The sequence below is a fragment of the Hyalella azteca genome, unplaced genomic scaffold (genome assembly GCF_000764305.2).
Source record: "Hyalella azteca isolate HAZT.00-mixed unplaced genomic scaffold, Hazt_2.0.2 contig16561, whole genome shotgun sequence".
Lineage (NCBI taxonomy): Eukaryota > Metazoa > Arthropoda > Malacostraca > Amphipoda > Hyalellidae > Hyalella > Hyalella azteca.
The window spans coordinates 185,476-202,185 of NW_025946378.1; the positions used below are offsets into that span (position 1 = coordinate 185,476).

General features: G+C 37.3%; 2 protein-coding genes across 2 annotated transcripts; one reads left to right on the forward strand and one right to left on the reverse strand.

Moving 5' to 3' along the window:
- The first annotated feature begins 772 nt into the window (after window positions 1-772).
- Window positions 773-6,805, forward strand: LOC108676806 (pancreatic lipase-related protein 2). Its single transcript, XM_018164943.2, has 10 exons — window positions 773-1,435; window positions 1,912-2,201; window positions 2,549-2,762; window positions 3,088-3,246; window positions 3,633-3,734; window positions 4,351-4,457; window positions 4,684-4,813; window positions 5,276-5,402; window positions 5,573-5,779; window positions 6,179-6,805. Exons 1-10 carry the CDS (start codon window positions 868-870, stop codon window positions 6,303-6,305), a joined length of 2,031 nt encoding a protein of 676 aa, XP_018020432.2. The 5' UTR covers window positions 773-867; the 3' UTR covers window positions 6,306-6,805.
- A 1,115-nt stretch (window positions 6,806-7,920) lies between these two features.
- Window positions 7,921-15,860, reverse strand: LOC108676807 (inactive pancreatic lipase-related protein 1). Its single transcript, XM_018164944.2, has 10 exons — window positions 15,326-15,860; window positions 14,776-15,065; window positions 14,170-14,217; window positions 12,948-13,131; window positions 11,925-12,017; window positions 10,757-10,863; window positions 10,171-10,300; window positions 9,160-9,283; window positions 8,754-8,960; window positions 7,921-8,297 (listed from the first exon to the last, which is right to left on the reverse strand). The coding sequence occupies exons 1-10, from the start codon at window positions 15,825-15,827 to the stop codon at window positions 8,207-8,209; spliced, it is 1,776 nt and encodes a 591-aa protein (XP_018020433.1). The 5' UTR covers window positions 15,828-15,860; the 3' UTR covers window positions 7,921-8,206.
- Window positions 15,861-16,710: the final 850 nt, after the last annotated feature.

Below are 16,710 nucleotides of genomic sequence, written 5' to 3' on the forward strand. Positions count from 1 at the left end.
ATTTTATTTTAAGATGGCAGTTGGAAAAGAGAAGAAGCAAAAATAAATTTGTGAATAACAATTTTCAAATCTGATGAGTGGTGATATATTTTACATTTTCAATCATACTCGTAACTATTTTCCGCCTATGATTATTCTAATATACAAAATTAAAAGCTTTTTACAACAAAAAAATGTTATTCAACAGTTTGGTGGTTACAAAGATGAATTATTGTCTTCAAACTCATCTGAGCAACTCGCAAAATTAAAATATTTTCCTCGTTGAAAATAATTGCGCATTAGGGCTGTTACCTGAGAACTGTTCGGTCGACCTTCACGTAATGATGGATAAAGTTGTACACTGTACAGCCTTGAGCTCCGAGTTATTTTTTTTTTTTTTTTGTCGCGACAAATGCAACTTGATTGCGCAAAGGTCGTCGGGGCCTATGAAGAGGATTTTCCGTTTTTTTTTTTTTTTTTTTGTCGCGACAAATGCAACTTGATTGCGCAAAGGTCGTCGGGGCCTATGAAGAGGATTTTCCGGCATTATCGTTGACCACTTGAGCCTGTGAACACGCTTCCGTGATGTTCTTCAGAATGGAAAAGTTCAAACAGAGTTTTTGAGAAGAATTAACTGTACTGAATTAGAATTTGAAGAATAACAGAAATAAGAAGAATAAGAATTACAGTACTGAATTTGAGAAGAATTAACTTAATTAACTTTGAAAATTATTCATATATATGACTTACGTTTAAAAAAACTAATTCTTGAATAGTGGAAAATCACGTTGAAAACGCAGATCTGGTGTATATATATATAAAAAGATAAAATCGCAGCATAAATCCATTTGTCCTGCGTATAAAAACTGCGTAAACTTTTCACTCGCAATGGTTAATGAAGCCGTTGAACAAATAGAATTTGTATTCAACATGACTGATTTCAAGATGAAAACTGCAGTTATGTTGTTCATAATAATTATTTTAAACATCAAAGAAGCTTACCCATCTCCGTCGAATGACTCAAATTTTGGTTTGATTACTTTGGGAAACAACACAACGATGTTATCTGAAAAAATATCAAATATTCATCGTAACGAAGGTAGAATTGTTAAAAGTTCAAACCCATATGTTGGACGCATAAATGTTTATCGTAGAAAAGAAAATTATTTTCAAATTAAACTTTCGAAACAAACTTCTAATATTGGTAAGCACGAAAACTCAGCAGAAGAAACCCCCGGGAATACCCGAGCTAAAAGACAAACTTTTAACGAACGAAAACGTCAAGTATCCAGCCTTCGATTCCCTTCTATCCAGCGAATAAATGAATATGCAGGCAACATTCCTGAATTTTTCCGGCACCTCTTAGATAGCATCAGCACAAATCCCTTCTCGAGCGCCCTTGCTGCGAAAATCAGACGTCTTCTTGGTGCTGATGGAAGGATGGCGAGAGAAAATGGTGAGTCATTGTTTAATTAATTATTAAATTATTTAAACAATATAGTATAGTTGGATAGTAAATTAATTACCTTAATTTACTATCCAACTACTTAATCTTTAATTACCACACAATATAGCGTTCACCAGGATTATGTCAACTCAATTTTGTAAGTCTTTGGAGATAGCGGCGGGCTAGCTTTACAGTCAGATAAAATAAACTTCAATAAAAATATGAACGATAACATGTGCAAACAAGCCTGGCTTCATTTACATTTTCAGCCTTCTATTATTCATTTCCAGTTCCAATTACTTCATTGTCTACATTTAATTCTTTTAATTATCATAGTGACACTGACGTCCTCTAAAATTAATTCTGTCCTATTCGGTCTGCAAACAATCCATGTGATCTTCGCCAATGTATTGAAAATTGAAATTTTACAAAGCTCATTTTCAATTGGTACTTGCATTTTGTTAACATGAAATTTCCAATGACAGGCCAACTGCAGCCCGAGTTCGAAGAGAAGGAGTATTGCTTCGGTGAGATCGGCTGCTTCAAAGTTACTCGCGATTTCTACGATCCTGTTTTGCGGCCGTTGAACGTGCCTCCGGAATCGAGAGAAGAAATTGGTACAAAATTCATTCTCTTCACTCAAACTCAACCCAAAGGGCTGGTCGTTAACCCACGGAATTTGGATGTTCTAAATAATTCGAGTTTTAACGCAAAACTTCCAACCAAAATCGTCGTCCACGGTTGGCTAACAGATTCTGAAACCACATGGGTTGAGGTAAATAAATAAAAATTTATTAATATTTTAATTTCTCTGCAGTAACTGAAATTTATTAATATGTAAATAATGCGACTTTTTCTATGGTTCCTTGCTCCTGCGCTATCCAACACCATGCTTCAGAAGTTATCTTGAATTTTATGAACATCAATGATCATACAATATTAAATGTACATCAATGAACATGCTATATTTTAAGTACATCAATGATCCAGCTATATTATATGTACGTCAATCATCATTCTATATTTTATGTACATCAATGATCATACTATATTACATGTACATCAATGATCAAGCTTTATTATATGTACATCAATGATCATGCTATGTTTTACTTCATCGAGGAACTGCCAAAAGAAATAATAGAACGACACAACTACAATGTCATTGGAGTGCGGTGGGCTCGAGGCTCGTATTTGTTCTACGACTTTCTGTTGCTAAACACATTGGTGGTCGCTCTGGAAATCGTCCACCTCCTAGGATGGCTCGTACAGAACAAAGGCGTTGATGTGAAAGACGTACATCTCATCGGACACTCCTTAGGGGCCCATATATCCGGTCAGTGCTCCGAATCATGACAGACAATTCATTGAAAAATATCGGCGCTGATGAGTGAAAAATAAAAATTTAGTCATTCGTAGGCTTTCAGCAAATCGAGACTTTAACAGAACCAAATTATTCAAAAGTGACAAGCAAATAACCAAGAAGATTCGTGAATTTCCAAGCAATCAAAAATTGCAAACCAATTCTTGACAGTAGAACCTTTAGGACCAGGTAGACCACGATGATATAATGATAAACTTAATACACTAATTATCATACCACATCTGGTTAATGGATCTGAATGCACCAAACTCCATAAAAGAGTCCCTCTTTATTAAAGGATATGTCGGCGAGCGGGTCTCTGGGCTGGGTCGGATCACAGGGTTGGACCCAAGTCGGCCAAAATTCCAAGGCATGCCGACTTCAGTGCGTTTGGATCCTTCAGACGCTCTTTTTGTTGACGTCTTGCATACGGACAGCAACTATACCGACCCTAGAGGTGAGAGCTTTAATTCAGTTATCAACGGTACTTTCAGTAATCTTGTTAACAGTTCTATATATTTATTGACTCAATGAAGTTGGGATCAATTTCAGACGAATTCATTCATTTATACACAGTATCTTTGACGAAATATAGTATGGTTTATTTATATCTTACATGGCATAAGTTGTAATCAAATTGGATCCCATCTAATGAATGCGAAACTTAATAACAATAATTTTCTTTTCTTTCTTATAACAAGATCAAAAGAAGGCAGTTAGGAGCATAAGCTTAGCGACAACAATTGAGACTGAATTAGGATATCTTAAATTTATCCAGCCCGATGCATTTGGGAGCTAAATAACAACTATATCCTTAATTAAAAATACATTTTAATCCCTCAGATTATAATAAATTTGGGAGTGGGGAGCTGGCAGGTCACGTGGACTTCTTCCCCAACGGAGGAGGCAACCAGCCAGGCTGCGGCTTCTTCACCCCACCTGACAGTGCTTTCCATTTTTTAAATTATGTTTTAAATCATGTTTATGTTTATTAATTATTTTTATGTTATGTTATGCTCTTTAAATTATGTTTATGTTAATTATTATTTCGCTCTTTAAATTATTTAAATGACTGAGATTTGAAATTCTTTACGTATGAAAAATTACAACAAAGAACGTCGTTAAAATTACGAGTTACTCACGATTCTAATATATATTCAACATATTTGGATTAATTAGTTTGGATTAATTACCGCAATTTTGTCGTAAAAGTAATGTCTTTCACGGTTTTATAAAAAGTTGCGCTAAACAATCACAAATGTGCCTTTCGATTCACAGCAAAATATTACCAGCAGTTATACTATAGTAAAGATAGTATTTCAGTGTCAATTCATTATTCGCAATGACGGTGGTAAAACGGTCTGACCGGCGTTCTGATGGCAGGCCTCCTCCGTGAGAATAAACAGTTTGCCGTTTTTTCAAATGTGGTACGGGTTTCTTGTGTTAAATTTGGAAAAAACGGCTAAGCGGTTTTTTATTTCACTTGCCAGACGGCCCCAGAAATGACGGTATTGCCGTTTTTCTGAAATTTTTCGAACAGTGACACCATTCTCGTGGGCAGTGTTCGCGTGCAGTCACACCATGGTGAAGAGATTCTTTCGGGCTTCTGTTACGTCGTCGTGTCCGTTCCTAGCGTTCCCGTGTGACTCATACGAGAACTTCAAAAAAGTAACTTTTGAGTGAAATTAGGTTTTAAACTAAACAGTTCTTACACCGTCGCATTCAAAAAAATTATTTCTATGGTGTTTCGAACCAGGGACGTATTCTGCTCCCTTGTGATAACTGAGAAAAATTCCAATTTATTTTACCCTCTCCTACGTGTAAATATGATAGATGATTTAGACACCATAATTTTATGGAAGAACTATAGACTTTCCAATAATTTTCTCAACAGGGCAAGTGTTTCAGATGCTCCGGTGCCCTGGGCTGCGCGCCGATGGGCCTGAATGCGGACTTGTGGAAGCCCCGGGGCAAGGAGGGAGTGGCGATGTTCCTCACCACATCGGGCCAACCGGACTACTGTCGTGAGTCTTATATAATGTACTTTAATACTATGGAAGTTAAAAAAGTATCAACTATTGGAGGTAAATGTGTGCCGCGCTGCTAGCCGGCCAACGAACTACAGGCGTGATCGAGTGACGTAAAGTTCACTCACGCGATAGGATAGTTATTTATTTGTTTTTAAAGTAAATAGAGACCTGTTCTCCTCTCTTTCTGGGCTTGACCGTATAACTTCCAATGCAAACAGAAAATAAAATAAAAAATTTGTCTGATAACTTTGATGTATTTGGCCATTGACATTTGATATCACAGAATGCCCTGACAGTGGGATGCCACATGAAAGTTTATTTCTTGTTGAATTTTATTCCATTCCATGGCCTCAGTTTTTTGTTGAGAATAATATGATAAAATTAAAAACTTGAATTGACAATATAGCTTACTTTCCTCTTAAATGATAGAAGTTTTTCTAATATATTATTTTTCAGAATACCATTCTCGTCTGACTCTGCACCTTCCCGTCTCTGACAAGTCGAATAGTTACGCTCACGGTCGCATCAGAGCTACATTATTGAAGGGCTCAGAGCGTAGGAAAGAATTCTGGTTACCAAGAAGGTCCGTATATTTAATAATATATTAAATTATTAAAATCAATAACCAATTGATTTAATACAATGGAAAATAATTAATAAATCATTCGACTGCGTGAGGCTGTGTATTTGTGGCAATGAAATATTACGCTATGTAGAAAGAAAATTTCGTCACTAAAATTTTGTTATGTGCAGAGGCGCCGTGCGTCTGGAGCTCGGCACGTCGCCGACGTTTCTCCTTCGTCACGGCGACGACCACAGCTCCTGTGACGGCGTTGAGCTGAGCTGGCATGCGCAGCAGGACGTGTTCAGGCCATGCAAGGGACGATGTGAGCCTCACTTGCGCCTCTCGCACGTCACCTTCACGCCTCTCGATAACCGCGATGTCCTCACGAGAAAGAGGTAAGATGTTTTGGTCTTAAGCACGTTCATATATTAAGATGTTCTACATTGTAGTTTCTTCCGCGATTTTGAGCATTACGCAATTTTTTTACTCTTTATTCTTAAAAAAAATTTTGTGCCATCGTTTGATTGATAGATTGTTTCAAGTGCACCTATAGAATTCTCTGTTCTCTTGATCTCAAATTCAGTTTTGAAATATCACACCATCAGAAAAAGAAAGGACATTTCGTGTCAATTATTAAACGTTTTTATAACCTACTTTCGGTGCAATCTACCTAGGTTTCCTTCTCACTTGTGATGCAATTCTTTCACTTACATTTTAAGAAATTGAACTGCATTTTTAACGTATTCGTACGACAATTGTATGATATTATGCACCTTACCTCTTACATTTTTCAGCTCCAACGTCTTAATGTGCTCTCCCGGCCCCTACCATCTTAACGTCACCATCACCAGCGGAAGGAAGGCTATGTTTACATCGAAATCGTGTCAAACTTCTCACAGAAATATCTTGTTATATAATTGAGCTTGATTTCTGATTTCAAATCGAGAAGAAAAATGTTTGTCTGATGAACATTAATAGCAAATGACTTATGCTATTAATGTCCACAGCCAAATTTATGCTTACGGTCAGATTGACATTAAAAAGTACAAAACTGTTGGCCGTACTTGAGCAAGTGCGTTTAAAACGATCAACGAACATTTGTTTCAAGCCCTGAAATTTTGGAATGGTCGAACAACCATGAACTGACTTCATAAGTTTTTCAGGTGCATTTCATCTCATATACCTTTTTTCGGTAATTTTTTTCCGGTGTTCGGAGATTGTGCTACGATAACATATTTTGGTCGGTACTAATGAATTTGTTCTATTCGAAAAGCAATTTTTGGTAGAGAAATAATTTTTACATGGTTAATGATGAATAAAAAATCAGCGTTTCGAGGTTTAACATATTTATAAGAATGCATAAAGAAGAAGAACTAATCAATCAGAAAATGTACAAAGACAGGAAAAATATTTGTTCCGATTGTTGTGTTTTTCACATAAAACCTTGTTTTCTGCAAAAAATTCATAAGGGCTTACGTTAACCGTCAATGCCCTTATATTAAGATAAAAAATTCATCGGAGTCACTCGATCTGCTGAACGAACTCTGAGAGCCATGATAACCTGTACTTTCAGCATTACTTACACAGCGTTTCGCTGCAGCAATGTCCCACCATCTAAACAAGAGCCAGATGTAGGATTATTGCTCTGAAACTGAACAATGGTGACATCACAAGCCCATAATGTAAAGTTTTTTAAGTACATCATAATTAGTACATAATGGCAGAAGATAACCACTAATATTTTCCCCTCGTATGCACCATGCAAAGTCTCCTTGTAGCTCCCAAGCACACAAATTCTTATAAAATAACGATCAACTTTGCCCAGAGCGATTAGGATAAGATACTGCCGTCACAAATGCCGTCCGTGATATGTTAGAGCGTTTACTAATGCCCTTTTTGACAGGATACAGTGATTACTATATAATGCCCTCTCTTATAGGTTGAAGCGTTTACAAATGCCCTCTTCGATAAGATACAGTGGTTACTAATGCCCTCTATATTATAATTTAAAGTCATTACAAATGCCTCTGCACATTGAACAATCAAATTTCCTCATGTACGTACAATACTTAACGAAATCAAATGAAGGCAAGCCCGAAAATAACTAGTCTTGATAATTTTAGTTATTGCATCTAAATTGACAGTCTTAATGCATGTAATTTTATTGTAGTTGCTTCAGCTGTTCTGGTTAGGGTTATAACAAGTAATTATTTTGTAGAGCAAAGCAAGTTCTGATGTTATCAATCCCCTAACATGAACGTCTAATTACTTTATATTATTTCATTAGCTATACCAGCATGACCTCAACTCACAATACTCGCAACAATAATGAACAAACTCGTTAAATTATGCATTAAAACGACTACTGCCACCCCTAATTATCGTGATTTGAACCTGTTCATTATTTCTAACACTACGAATCAAGGCTCGCTAAGCTCAACGGTGAGACAAAAGTCTTAAACAAAACCTAAACGGCCGCAGCCAGGCACCATCACAGCTGCTGCATGACTGCTAGTACAATATAAATCACAGTTACTACAACTTTTTCTACTATATGAACTAATACTATTACTGGCAACTGCAATTACAGTTACGGCAACTTCCGTACTTATTTTTTAACATCAACTAGATGTTAAAAACTAGATGGCAACTTAGCCTCACACAAGAAGCATTCCGCCGCATCCATGCTATGGGCGCCGCTGCTGAGTACTGGCCTTACATAAACTAACACGACTAATGGCATCAACAATGACAGTAAGAACAACTTTTGTCATTTTTTAAATGTTATTAAATAAGACTAGACGAGATCCATGGTTGTGAGGTCAAAGTCTCGAGCATCTTCGCAACCAGGCGCTGCCGCCGCTGCCGATTGTGACGCCAGAGCTCGTATCCGCGCACATTTCCACACTTGAGCTGGGGATGATTGTACTTATATAAAATTATAATTATAGAAGATTATTATTATATAATAAGAGTGCATGTGCTAAAACATTGTATTGTACCGACAATAGATGTGAAAAATAACACTAAAATCTTATCATGATTCTACAGCGACCGGTTGCTTTGATTGACAGAGTATATGCAAAAATGGAGTCCGAAGAACGAAATTATTCTTCGAAAAAAAACATCACAACCAAAATATTGTAGACAAAATGTAGACAAAAGGGTCACAAAACACTTAAAATTATTCAGGGCTAATGAATTGTTTCATAGAACACAAATTTGAATGCATTGAAAATCTCTTGGGGATAATCGATTACTATCTGAAAACGCTTGAAGTTTTTCACTAAAACTTTTGAATTTACATGGTACACAAATTAAGCATGGTCCAAAAAAATACGTAGATAATTGACGCATTTATTATATTACCTGATGCCTGTGAGGACACCGCGGTTATCCAGAGGCGTGAAGGTGACGTACGAGAGGCGCAAGTGAGGCTCACATCGTCCCTTGCATGGCCTGAACACGTCCTGCTGCGCATGCCAGCTCAGCTCAACGCCGTCACAGGAGCTGTGGTCGTCGCCGTGACGAAGGAGAAACGTCGGCGACGTGCCGAGCTCCAGACGCACGGCGCCTCTGCACAACGCGTGGTGCAGAAACATTTCAATAGCACCATTTTCTGCCTCAAGCGAATAACCGAAGACATTTAAAATATATATAAAATCTATATAAATAAATACATCAATTTATGTTGGAACAAAGAAATGAAATAGAATGGAATAATATAGTATATGTATACAGTATGTTTTAAGACACAATTGGAAAGGTTACCAACCTCTTTGTTACTTGGAAACTTTTGGAGCTGATTTTTCCCGCTAAAGTTACGTTGAGTTGACCATACACATAAGCACCAGGGGCTGCTCCAGGTTGCAGGTGCAGGGTCAGGCCGTAGTGATATTCTGTAAGAAAAAATGATATTTAAAAAAGCACGAAAAAGTCACAATTACGGGAAGCTACAACATTAAGAATATGAAATTTTAGCTCCTTATAACTTACTGACTTTTACGATATGTCGTAAGTCAATTTCTTTGCGATAAGATTAAAAAGATGACGTAGGTAAGGGAGCGAAGGGTTAGAGGGGAAGGTGAACTGATGCAACTGCGAACATGAAGAAAGCGAGGAACCGGACGACATAACGAAGAAAAGCAAAGCCAATAAAGGCGAAAGGGAATGTGAAAACCGGTGCTGAAAAGAACCTGGAAGTGGGCGAGAAACCGGCTGAGATAAATAATTCTCGATGAAGGGCGATAAACCAAATGAGGAGACAAACCGATGCATGTAGGAACATGTAAAGTGACCGGAAACCACAGGTGGAAACAGGTAAAATGACCGGAAACCTTTGTTGGGAACAGGTAAAGTGACCGGAAACCATAGGGCCAAAAATCCTCTCAAGGAACCTGAGGAATCTTATTGCAATTCCAATGACGAGTAATGCCTACTCATTTGAATGCGTCTATTCTACGTAAATGAAGGCCCGAGTCCCTCCTACAGGTGAGGGTGATAATGAAAAGTAAATTTATATTTCAAGTTCACCAAGGCACTCAGGGGCCTTCAATTATATTCAATTATATTCAAAATTATATTCAATGACCTATACGGCATTTAATTTGTGGGCCAGGGTATGATTTGAGGTTATTTATTTGTAACTTATCTTTATCTATATTAAACTTTCCATGACCAGATACGGTAGTCCAGCTGCCTAGAAGTGGTGATGGTCATTTATTAATTTACCGTAATTACCGGTACCACTTTTTAACCACATTAACACAAGTTTTTCGTAACTCACGACAGTAGTCCGGTTGGTCCGATGTGGTGAGGAACATCGCCACTCCCTCCTTGCCCCGGGGCTTCCACAAGTCCGCATTCAGGCCCATCGGCGCGCAGCCCAGGGGACCGGAGCACGAGAAACACTTGCCCTGTTGAGAGAATTATTTATCAAACTATTTGATAAATAATCCAAGAATCAATGACAAAAGCGAAGTAATGCTTCATTCACATAGGCGATCACATAATTTCGGGACTGTGAAAATATCAGCTACCATTTATATATGATGAAATAAAATAGCTGATAGTGTAGAAGTACGTTACTCAGTGGAATTATTAAAAATCAAAATGCAAATAAAAGCACAATACAAACTGATACGACTACTGGCTTCACCAATGACAATTATAACAACTTTTATAATTTTTTTAAAAGATATCAAACCAATAAAAAAAGGTATCAAAGCCAATAAAAAACTTCACTTATATTAGCTATAAGAATGTGGCCGTTCAAAACGCCCCGCTTAGGCTAGTTAATAATGTAACATTTGCTGAACCCAAAAATGCAACAACCTAGTGAAAGCTTAAGCGATTAATTCAGATATTCTAACCTTTAGGAAGTCATCATAAGTTTCACACGGGAAGGAGAGGAAGGGGCAGTCTTCCTGGATCGATGCCGTGAACAGGCGCTGGGCGAACGAATGGCTGCAACCAAAGTCTGCCAGGAATGAAATATGATTTAATGAAAAATAACAACCTTAGTGAACACAAATTGCTACACTTTCTAGGCTAGAAATTTCATTTATCAATTACAGCTAATCGGCTTTTTCCTCTTATTTGGAAAGTGTTAGATATTTTTCTGAAATCTTAGCAAAGTGTTACAATATTGGTAAAATAAAGGAAAAATCCGAATTCTTAAAAATTCTTGTTAAGTAGCACGGCGACCAAACTGCTGTTCTCAAGGCAGATCCTCCTTTAATTTCAAGTCCGTTATTTGGACATTCAATTTTATTATGAATATTTAAAATTAACAATAAAAATGCGTACAAAAAACATTGAAATACAGTCAAACATAAATAATAGGTAGCGAATACGACCTAATACGCGCTAAAAAGGACCTCAAGTGTGAAACATCGAAAGAGATGCCCTTAAAAATTATACCTCAAAAGTTAGACCTCTATGAATATTTCTAAAAAGTCATCTCATATATCATGGTCATTCCTAAAATTAGTCCAGCAAAAGTGATAACTCAAACGTGATATAATTATGAATAAATATCATTGAATTTATCTCTTGTATGTCATATACATCAATGTGATATCTCATCTCATTGTACATCAACCATCGGTGTCCAGTTCGGTGAATAAGTTGTACTGAGAAGCGATGCATACAAAGACTTCTCTAAAAAATATAACTCGGTACTCACTGCAGTGAGTGACAGAGAGCACATTTTCTCAGAATCAACGAAAACGTGAAGTCACGGACAGACGGACGGATGGACGGACGGACATGGCGAGCACAATAGGACATTTTTTCCATAAATGAGAAAATACACAAAAATATAACTCAGTACTCACTGCAGTGAGTGACAGAGGGCGAATTTTCTCGTCGACGAAAACTTGAGGTCACGGACAGACGGACGGACAGACGGACAGACAGACAGACAGACGGACGGACGGACATGGCGAGCACAATAGGACATTTTTTTCCATAAATGAGAAAATGCACAAAAAACACCAATCAAAAATATTGTTGATTATATAAGTCGAAAATAATTACCTGGCCCTGAGAGGCACCCTGGCTGAATACGGCCTCCGTTGGGGAAGAAGTCGATGTGGCCGCTTAGGTCTCCTGAACCGAGGGCGTTGCTTCCTGAAACAGGGGTCATACTTTCAAAACTCGCTAAGTGAACGTAAGTACTTACGTTTTATTTTGTTGTCTATGATTGGTGGATTTTGCTTGAAAGGCCGTCAATGATTGGCTGATGAACTTACGATCTCTAAAAGTATAGGCCCTGATCCCCAAAAAGTCAGACGAATACACAAAATCTGAGACTGATAAAAAAATATAACTCAGTACTCACTGCAGTGAGTGACAGAGAGCGCACTTTCTCGTCGACGAAAACGTGAAGTCAATGACGGACGGACAGACGGACAGACAGACAGACAGACGGACGGACGGACATGGCGAGCACAATAGGGCATTTTTCCATAAATGAGAAAATACACAAAAAATATAACTCAGTACTCACTGCAGTGAGTGACAGAAAGCGCACTTTCTCGTCGACGAAAACGCGAAGTCAAGGACGGATAGACAGACAGACAGACGGACGGACAGGCGGGCGGACGGACGGACGGACATGGCGAGCACAATAGTGCATTTTTTCCATAAATGAAAAAAACGCGCTAAAAATGAGACGTATCTTTATCAGGTTCAAATGCATTTCCAATCAAGAAGTAAAGAAAAGAATGAGTCTGAAAAATTGCTTCGACTACAAGAAGTGAGCCCGGAAGATTAACGACAAGAACCCCGACTAAATGCATCTATATCTAATAAAAAATCTCAACCTGAGTAGGATCACGATGGCCGTTAGTGTGGATGACATTGACGATTTCTGCGCTAGTAGAGTCGACTTCAATTAGTTTGAATTACGTCTAAACCAAGTAAACTAAACAACCATCCCAACCTTCCTATAGGTCAGGATGGCTGTTAGTGTGAATGACATCGAAGATTATTTGCTCTAGTGGAGCCGACTCCAATTAGGTTGAATTACATCTAAACCAACTAAACAACAGTCCAAACCTGCGTATGGGTCAGGATGGCTGTTAGTGTGGATGACATCAACGAAGACCGCGTCGGTGGGGTCGAGGCGGACAGTCACGGGCAGGCCTTGAAAGTGAGGACGCGAAGGCTCCAGTCCTGTGATGCGGCCGATTCCAGGATACCTCTCACTAACGTATCCTGCGAGGACAAAGTATTTATTTGACTATGGATTCATTATGCGGGAACAAAATGTTTATTTGACTATGGATTCCTTATGCGGGGACAAAGTATTTATTTGACTATGGATTTATTATGCGGTAACAAAGTGTTTATTTGACTATGGATTCATTATGCGGGAACAAAGTGTTTATTTAACTACGGATTCATTAACTACTCCTAATAATTTTCGCAACTGATAATTTGAAATCTAGAAGGAACACCGCTGTACAAGTGATTGAATAATTCAAGAAATTTAAATATTAATTAATGTTTTGATGGTTTTTGATCGTGGTTAGAGTATGTTCACTTCGTCAAGTGTGACAGCATTAAATATTATTTCTCAGGGTGGCATCAAATAATAAAACAACTTGTGAAATAATTTCATGTCATATGTACAGAATTAATTCACTGTATGGCAATTGTAGAATTTCAAAAAAATACTAATGAAATTAGGCATATTGAACTAATAAACTAAATCAAAAATACGTCTATTTGCGTAATACGTACCAATTATATTGTTTCTTAAACGTATTTTAAGAAACACGGCCTGTACTTGTAAACTTTTGTGCACAATGTACATTGTGAAAAACTGAAACTCTTATAAGGCACGTGAAGCCGTCAAACATCTACTGGGCACGTAAGACATGACTTCTAATTGGATTTAACAAAATTAAGATAATTTTCAATTCTTAATTTCATTACCCTTAACATTTTCAAAGTAACTTCATCTAATATGTTCAATGCCTGGTTTTGTCGATCAAAATACGAAATTACCAATAACAAAATTATTACTCCATATACAAGCAAAAACATTTCCTGTACGCATTTCCCTGGTTACGTACGCTAACATTACAACGATTTGATAATAATGCGAAATTTTTAGCTTTTAATTTTTTTTTTTAGCTTATAACCTAAAAAATATAACTCAGTACTAAGTTCAGTGAGGGACAGAGAGCGCATTTTCTCGTCGACGAAAACTTGAGGTCACGGACGGACGGACAATCACCATTTCCTACGTGAAATATGAAGGTGATAATTATACTATGTTGATGTTGTAGTCGTTGTGTTTTAGTAGAGCTTTCACCATTTCCTAAGGGAAATATGAAGGTGATAATTAGCTGCAAGCCTGCAACGTTTTATTTGCCAAGTGCAAATTATGGTAAAACATGCTTTTACTTTAGTTTTTTTGCAGCATACCACATTTTAAAACCCAAATTTTTTATTTAGCTACTGCTGCATCGCTGTAACATGTCTAAGCGATAGAGTAGAGTACATCACGGTGAGCAATGATCACCTGCTATTTTTCAATAGGGAGAGGAAACGATATTTTATAATATGAGGGAGAATAGATGAAAAGCAGATGAAAGTTCGTAAAAAATATTCATTAGAAACCACTAGAAAAAAACAAGCCCGAATCGCTCATTATCTTGTTCACTATTCTAAATAATGATTTTTTTATTTAACTTACAGACAATTAACATTATTTCATTTAATCCAACTTATGATGAATGTATTAGAAGAATGTACGGCTCGAATGGATATTAAGTAATTTCTGACCAAACTTGCGCATGTAATCAAGAAAAAGAATGCACAATTTTCATGTTTTTACTGTCATGTTTCATGTTTTTATTTTCATTTTTTCACTCACCTGAACCCAATTGATGGTACCATAACTGCTCCAACCGTGAACTATAAACTTGGTTGGTCGGCTGGCACTGAAAGTCGTAGATTTAAATTTTTGAAGGTTTCGTGGGTAGATCGTCACTCGATTTGGCTGAAGTCTCGTATACAAATCGAACTGAGTACCGATAGCCTCTCTAGATTCAGGAGGCACGTTCAAAGGGCGCAACGCAGGATCGTAAAAATCCCGAGTAAAGGTAAAGCAGCCGATTTCCCGATAACAATATTTTGATTCCTGATAATTGTCAGTCAGCTGCCCTGAAAACAATAGTGCCCAATTTCAGGTTAGTAAAAAGTTAACAATAATTCACGTATGTCCTGCAAAATTTCAATCTGATACTGAGTAGGGAAAATATTTTTGAAAATGTTATACATGGATTATGTTATTAGATTCATGATGCGTAAATACCACAAAAAACCTGCTCTTAAACCAGTTCTAAATTTAAAAATATTACAAACGTTCTTCATAAATGAAAATAAGTTGTACATAATTTTTCAAAGATCATTTTGTTACTCACGGCTTCGTTGATCGCCACTTCGAGCCTGCTTGCCAAATTTATGCGATGCAGCGACGCTGATGAACGGCATTGATGCGATGCTTCGTACCAGATTCTCGTAAAAATTAGGAACATTTTCGATGTAATTCATGACTGTTGCAGGATCAGGAAGCCGGATCGCTTGTTCAGCTGCAGCTTGTCTTTTGACGCGACCATCTCCAGAACTTAGCGACTGTTGAGTGTAGTTGACAAACCCTGTTCGGTTCACAGTAACAACCGAATTGAATCCCGATGTTTGTTTTATGTAAACCGTGTTCGAGTTCGGGATATTCGTGTAATTTTTCTGATTTTCACGAGTATCATCGAATAAACCCAAAGGTGAATGTCGTATTTCTTGCTCGATGTCACGAAGCAGACGGATAACCTTCACTTCTTCTGTAGTGCCATTGTAAGATTCATTCTTCGCTGATGTCAATTCATCCTCTTGTGGTACAGGCGCGCAAGCGCTGAACTTATTTAGCATCAAAACACTTGCAAATAATATAAGATGATTAAAAAAATCGCGGCGCCAACAAGCCATAATTTTTAATGGGCCGTTATACTGTGGTTCAAATCAATTCCGTAATTACTACACTCTCTTTCTTCACAAAGTCTATGATCGACTAATGACTATCTTATCTAAGAATCAGTATCTGCAAAAAAATATTTGTCATCAAAACGGCTTTATCTGGAGGGGATCTGAATGTTCAAACGTTAAATGCAAAATCGTATTAATTAACACGAGAATCGTGGGCATGCCATGCCAGCAGGTTTATTCTTTAGCGACGAAAATACTATGTTATGTTATGTTATGTTATGTTATGTTATGTTATGTTATGTTATGTTATGTTATGTTATGTTATGTTATGTTATGTTATACTATGTTATGTTATGTTATGTTATGTTATGTTATGTTATGTTATGTTATGTTATGTTATGTTATGTTATGTTATGTTATGTTATGTTATGTTATGTATGACACATAAGGACAGTCTGCACGCAGGTGACAGTTGCGCAAGACAACTGACAGCTCTGTAACTGACACGTCGCTATTTTGTAACTCGAAGCCAATAGCTATGCATGACAGTGCAAGAGCCAAGATGCTTCTCAAGGCCGACCGTACGCGGAAATACCTTGATTCAATAAGAAAAAAATGGCTAATGTAAAACAGTTATGTGAACGAAGATGTTGTGTTTGATGAACATTTAGCGCGTCATCTATCGTAGGTGGCATACCCTATTGACTTCAGAAAGAAATAAAATAATTTTGTCACTCGTTCGTAATTTGGTTAATAAAAACATGGCGTAGACATTTTACATGTTTTTTCCAAGTCATAAGCTAAGCCTAAATTGGCTATTTAATAAGTT

What these genes read in the sequence shown, in the direction of transcription:
- LOC108676806 (XM_018164943.2), top strand. Translation starts at nt 868, where the DNA reads ATGGTTAATGAAGCCGTTGAACAAATAGAATTTGTATTCAACATGACT. An exon ending in CTTCTTCACCCCACCTGACA is followed by an intron (nt 3,735 to 4,350) that starts GTGCTTTCCATT and finishes TCTCGTGGGCAG; the next exon opens with TGTTCGCGTGCAGTCACACC. An exon ending in GAATTCTGGTTACCAAGAAG is followed by an intron (nt 5,403 to 5,572) that starts GTCCGTATATTT and finishes TGTTATGTGCAG; the next exon opens with AGGCGCCGTGCGTCTGGAGC.
- LOC108676807 (XM_018164944.2), bottom strand. Translation starts at nt 15,827, where the DNA reads ATGCTAAATAAGTTCAGCGCTTGCGCGCCTGTACCACAAGAGGATGAA. An exon ending in AAGTGGCGATCAACGAAGCC is followed by an intron (nt 15,066 to 15,325) that starts GTGAGTAACAAA and finishes TATTGTTTTCAG; the next exon opens with GGCAGCTGACTGACAATTAT. An exon ending in CTTATGATGACTTCCTAAAG is followed by an intron (nt 10,301 to 10,756) that starts GTTAGAATATCT and finishes TTCTCTCAACAG; the next exon opens with GGCAAGTGTTTCTCGTGCTC.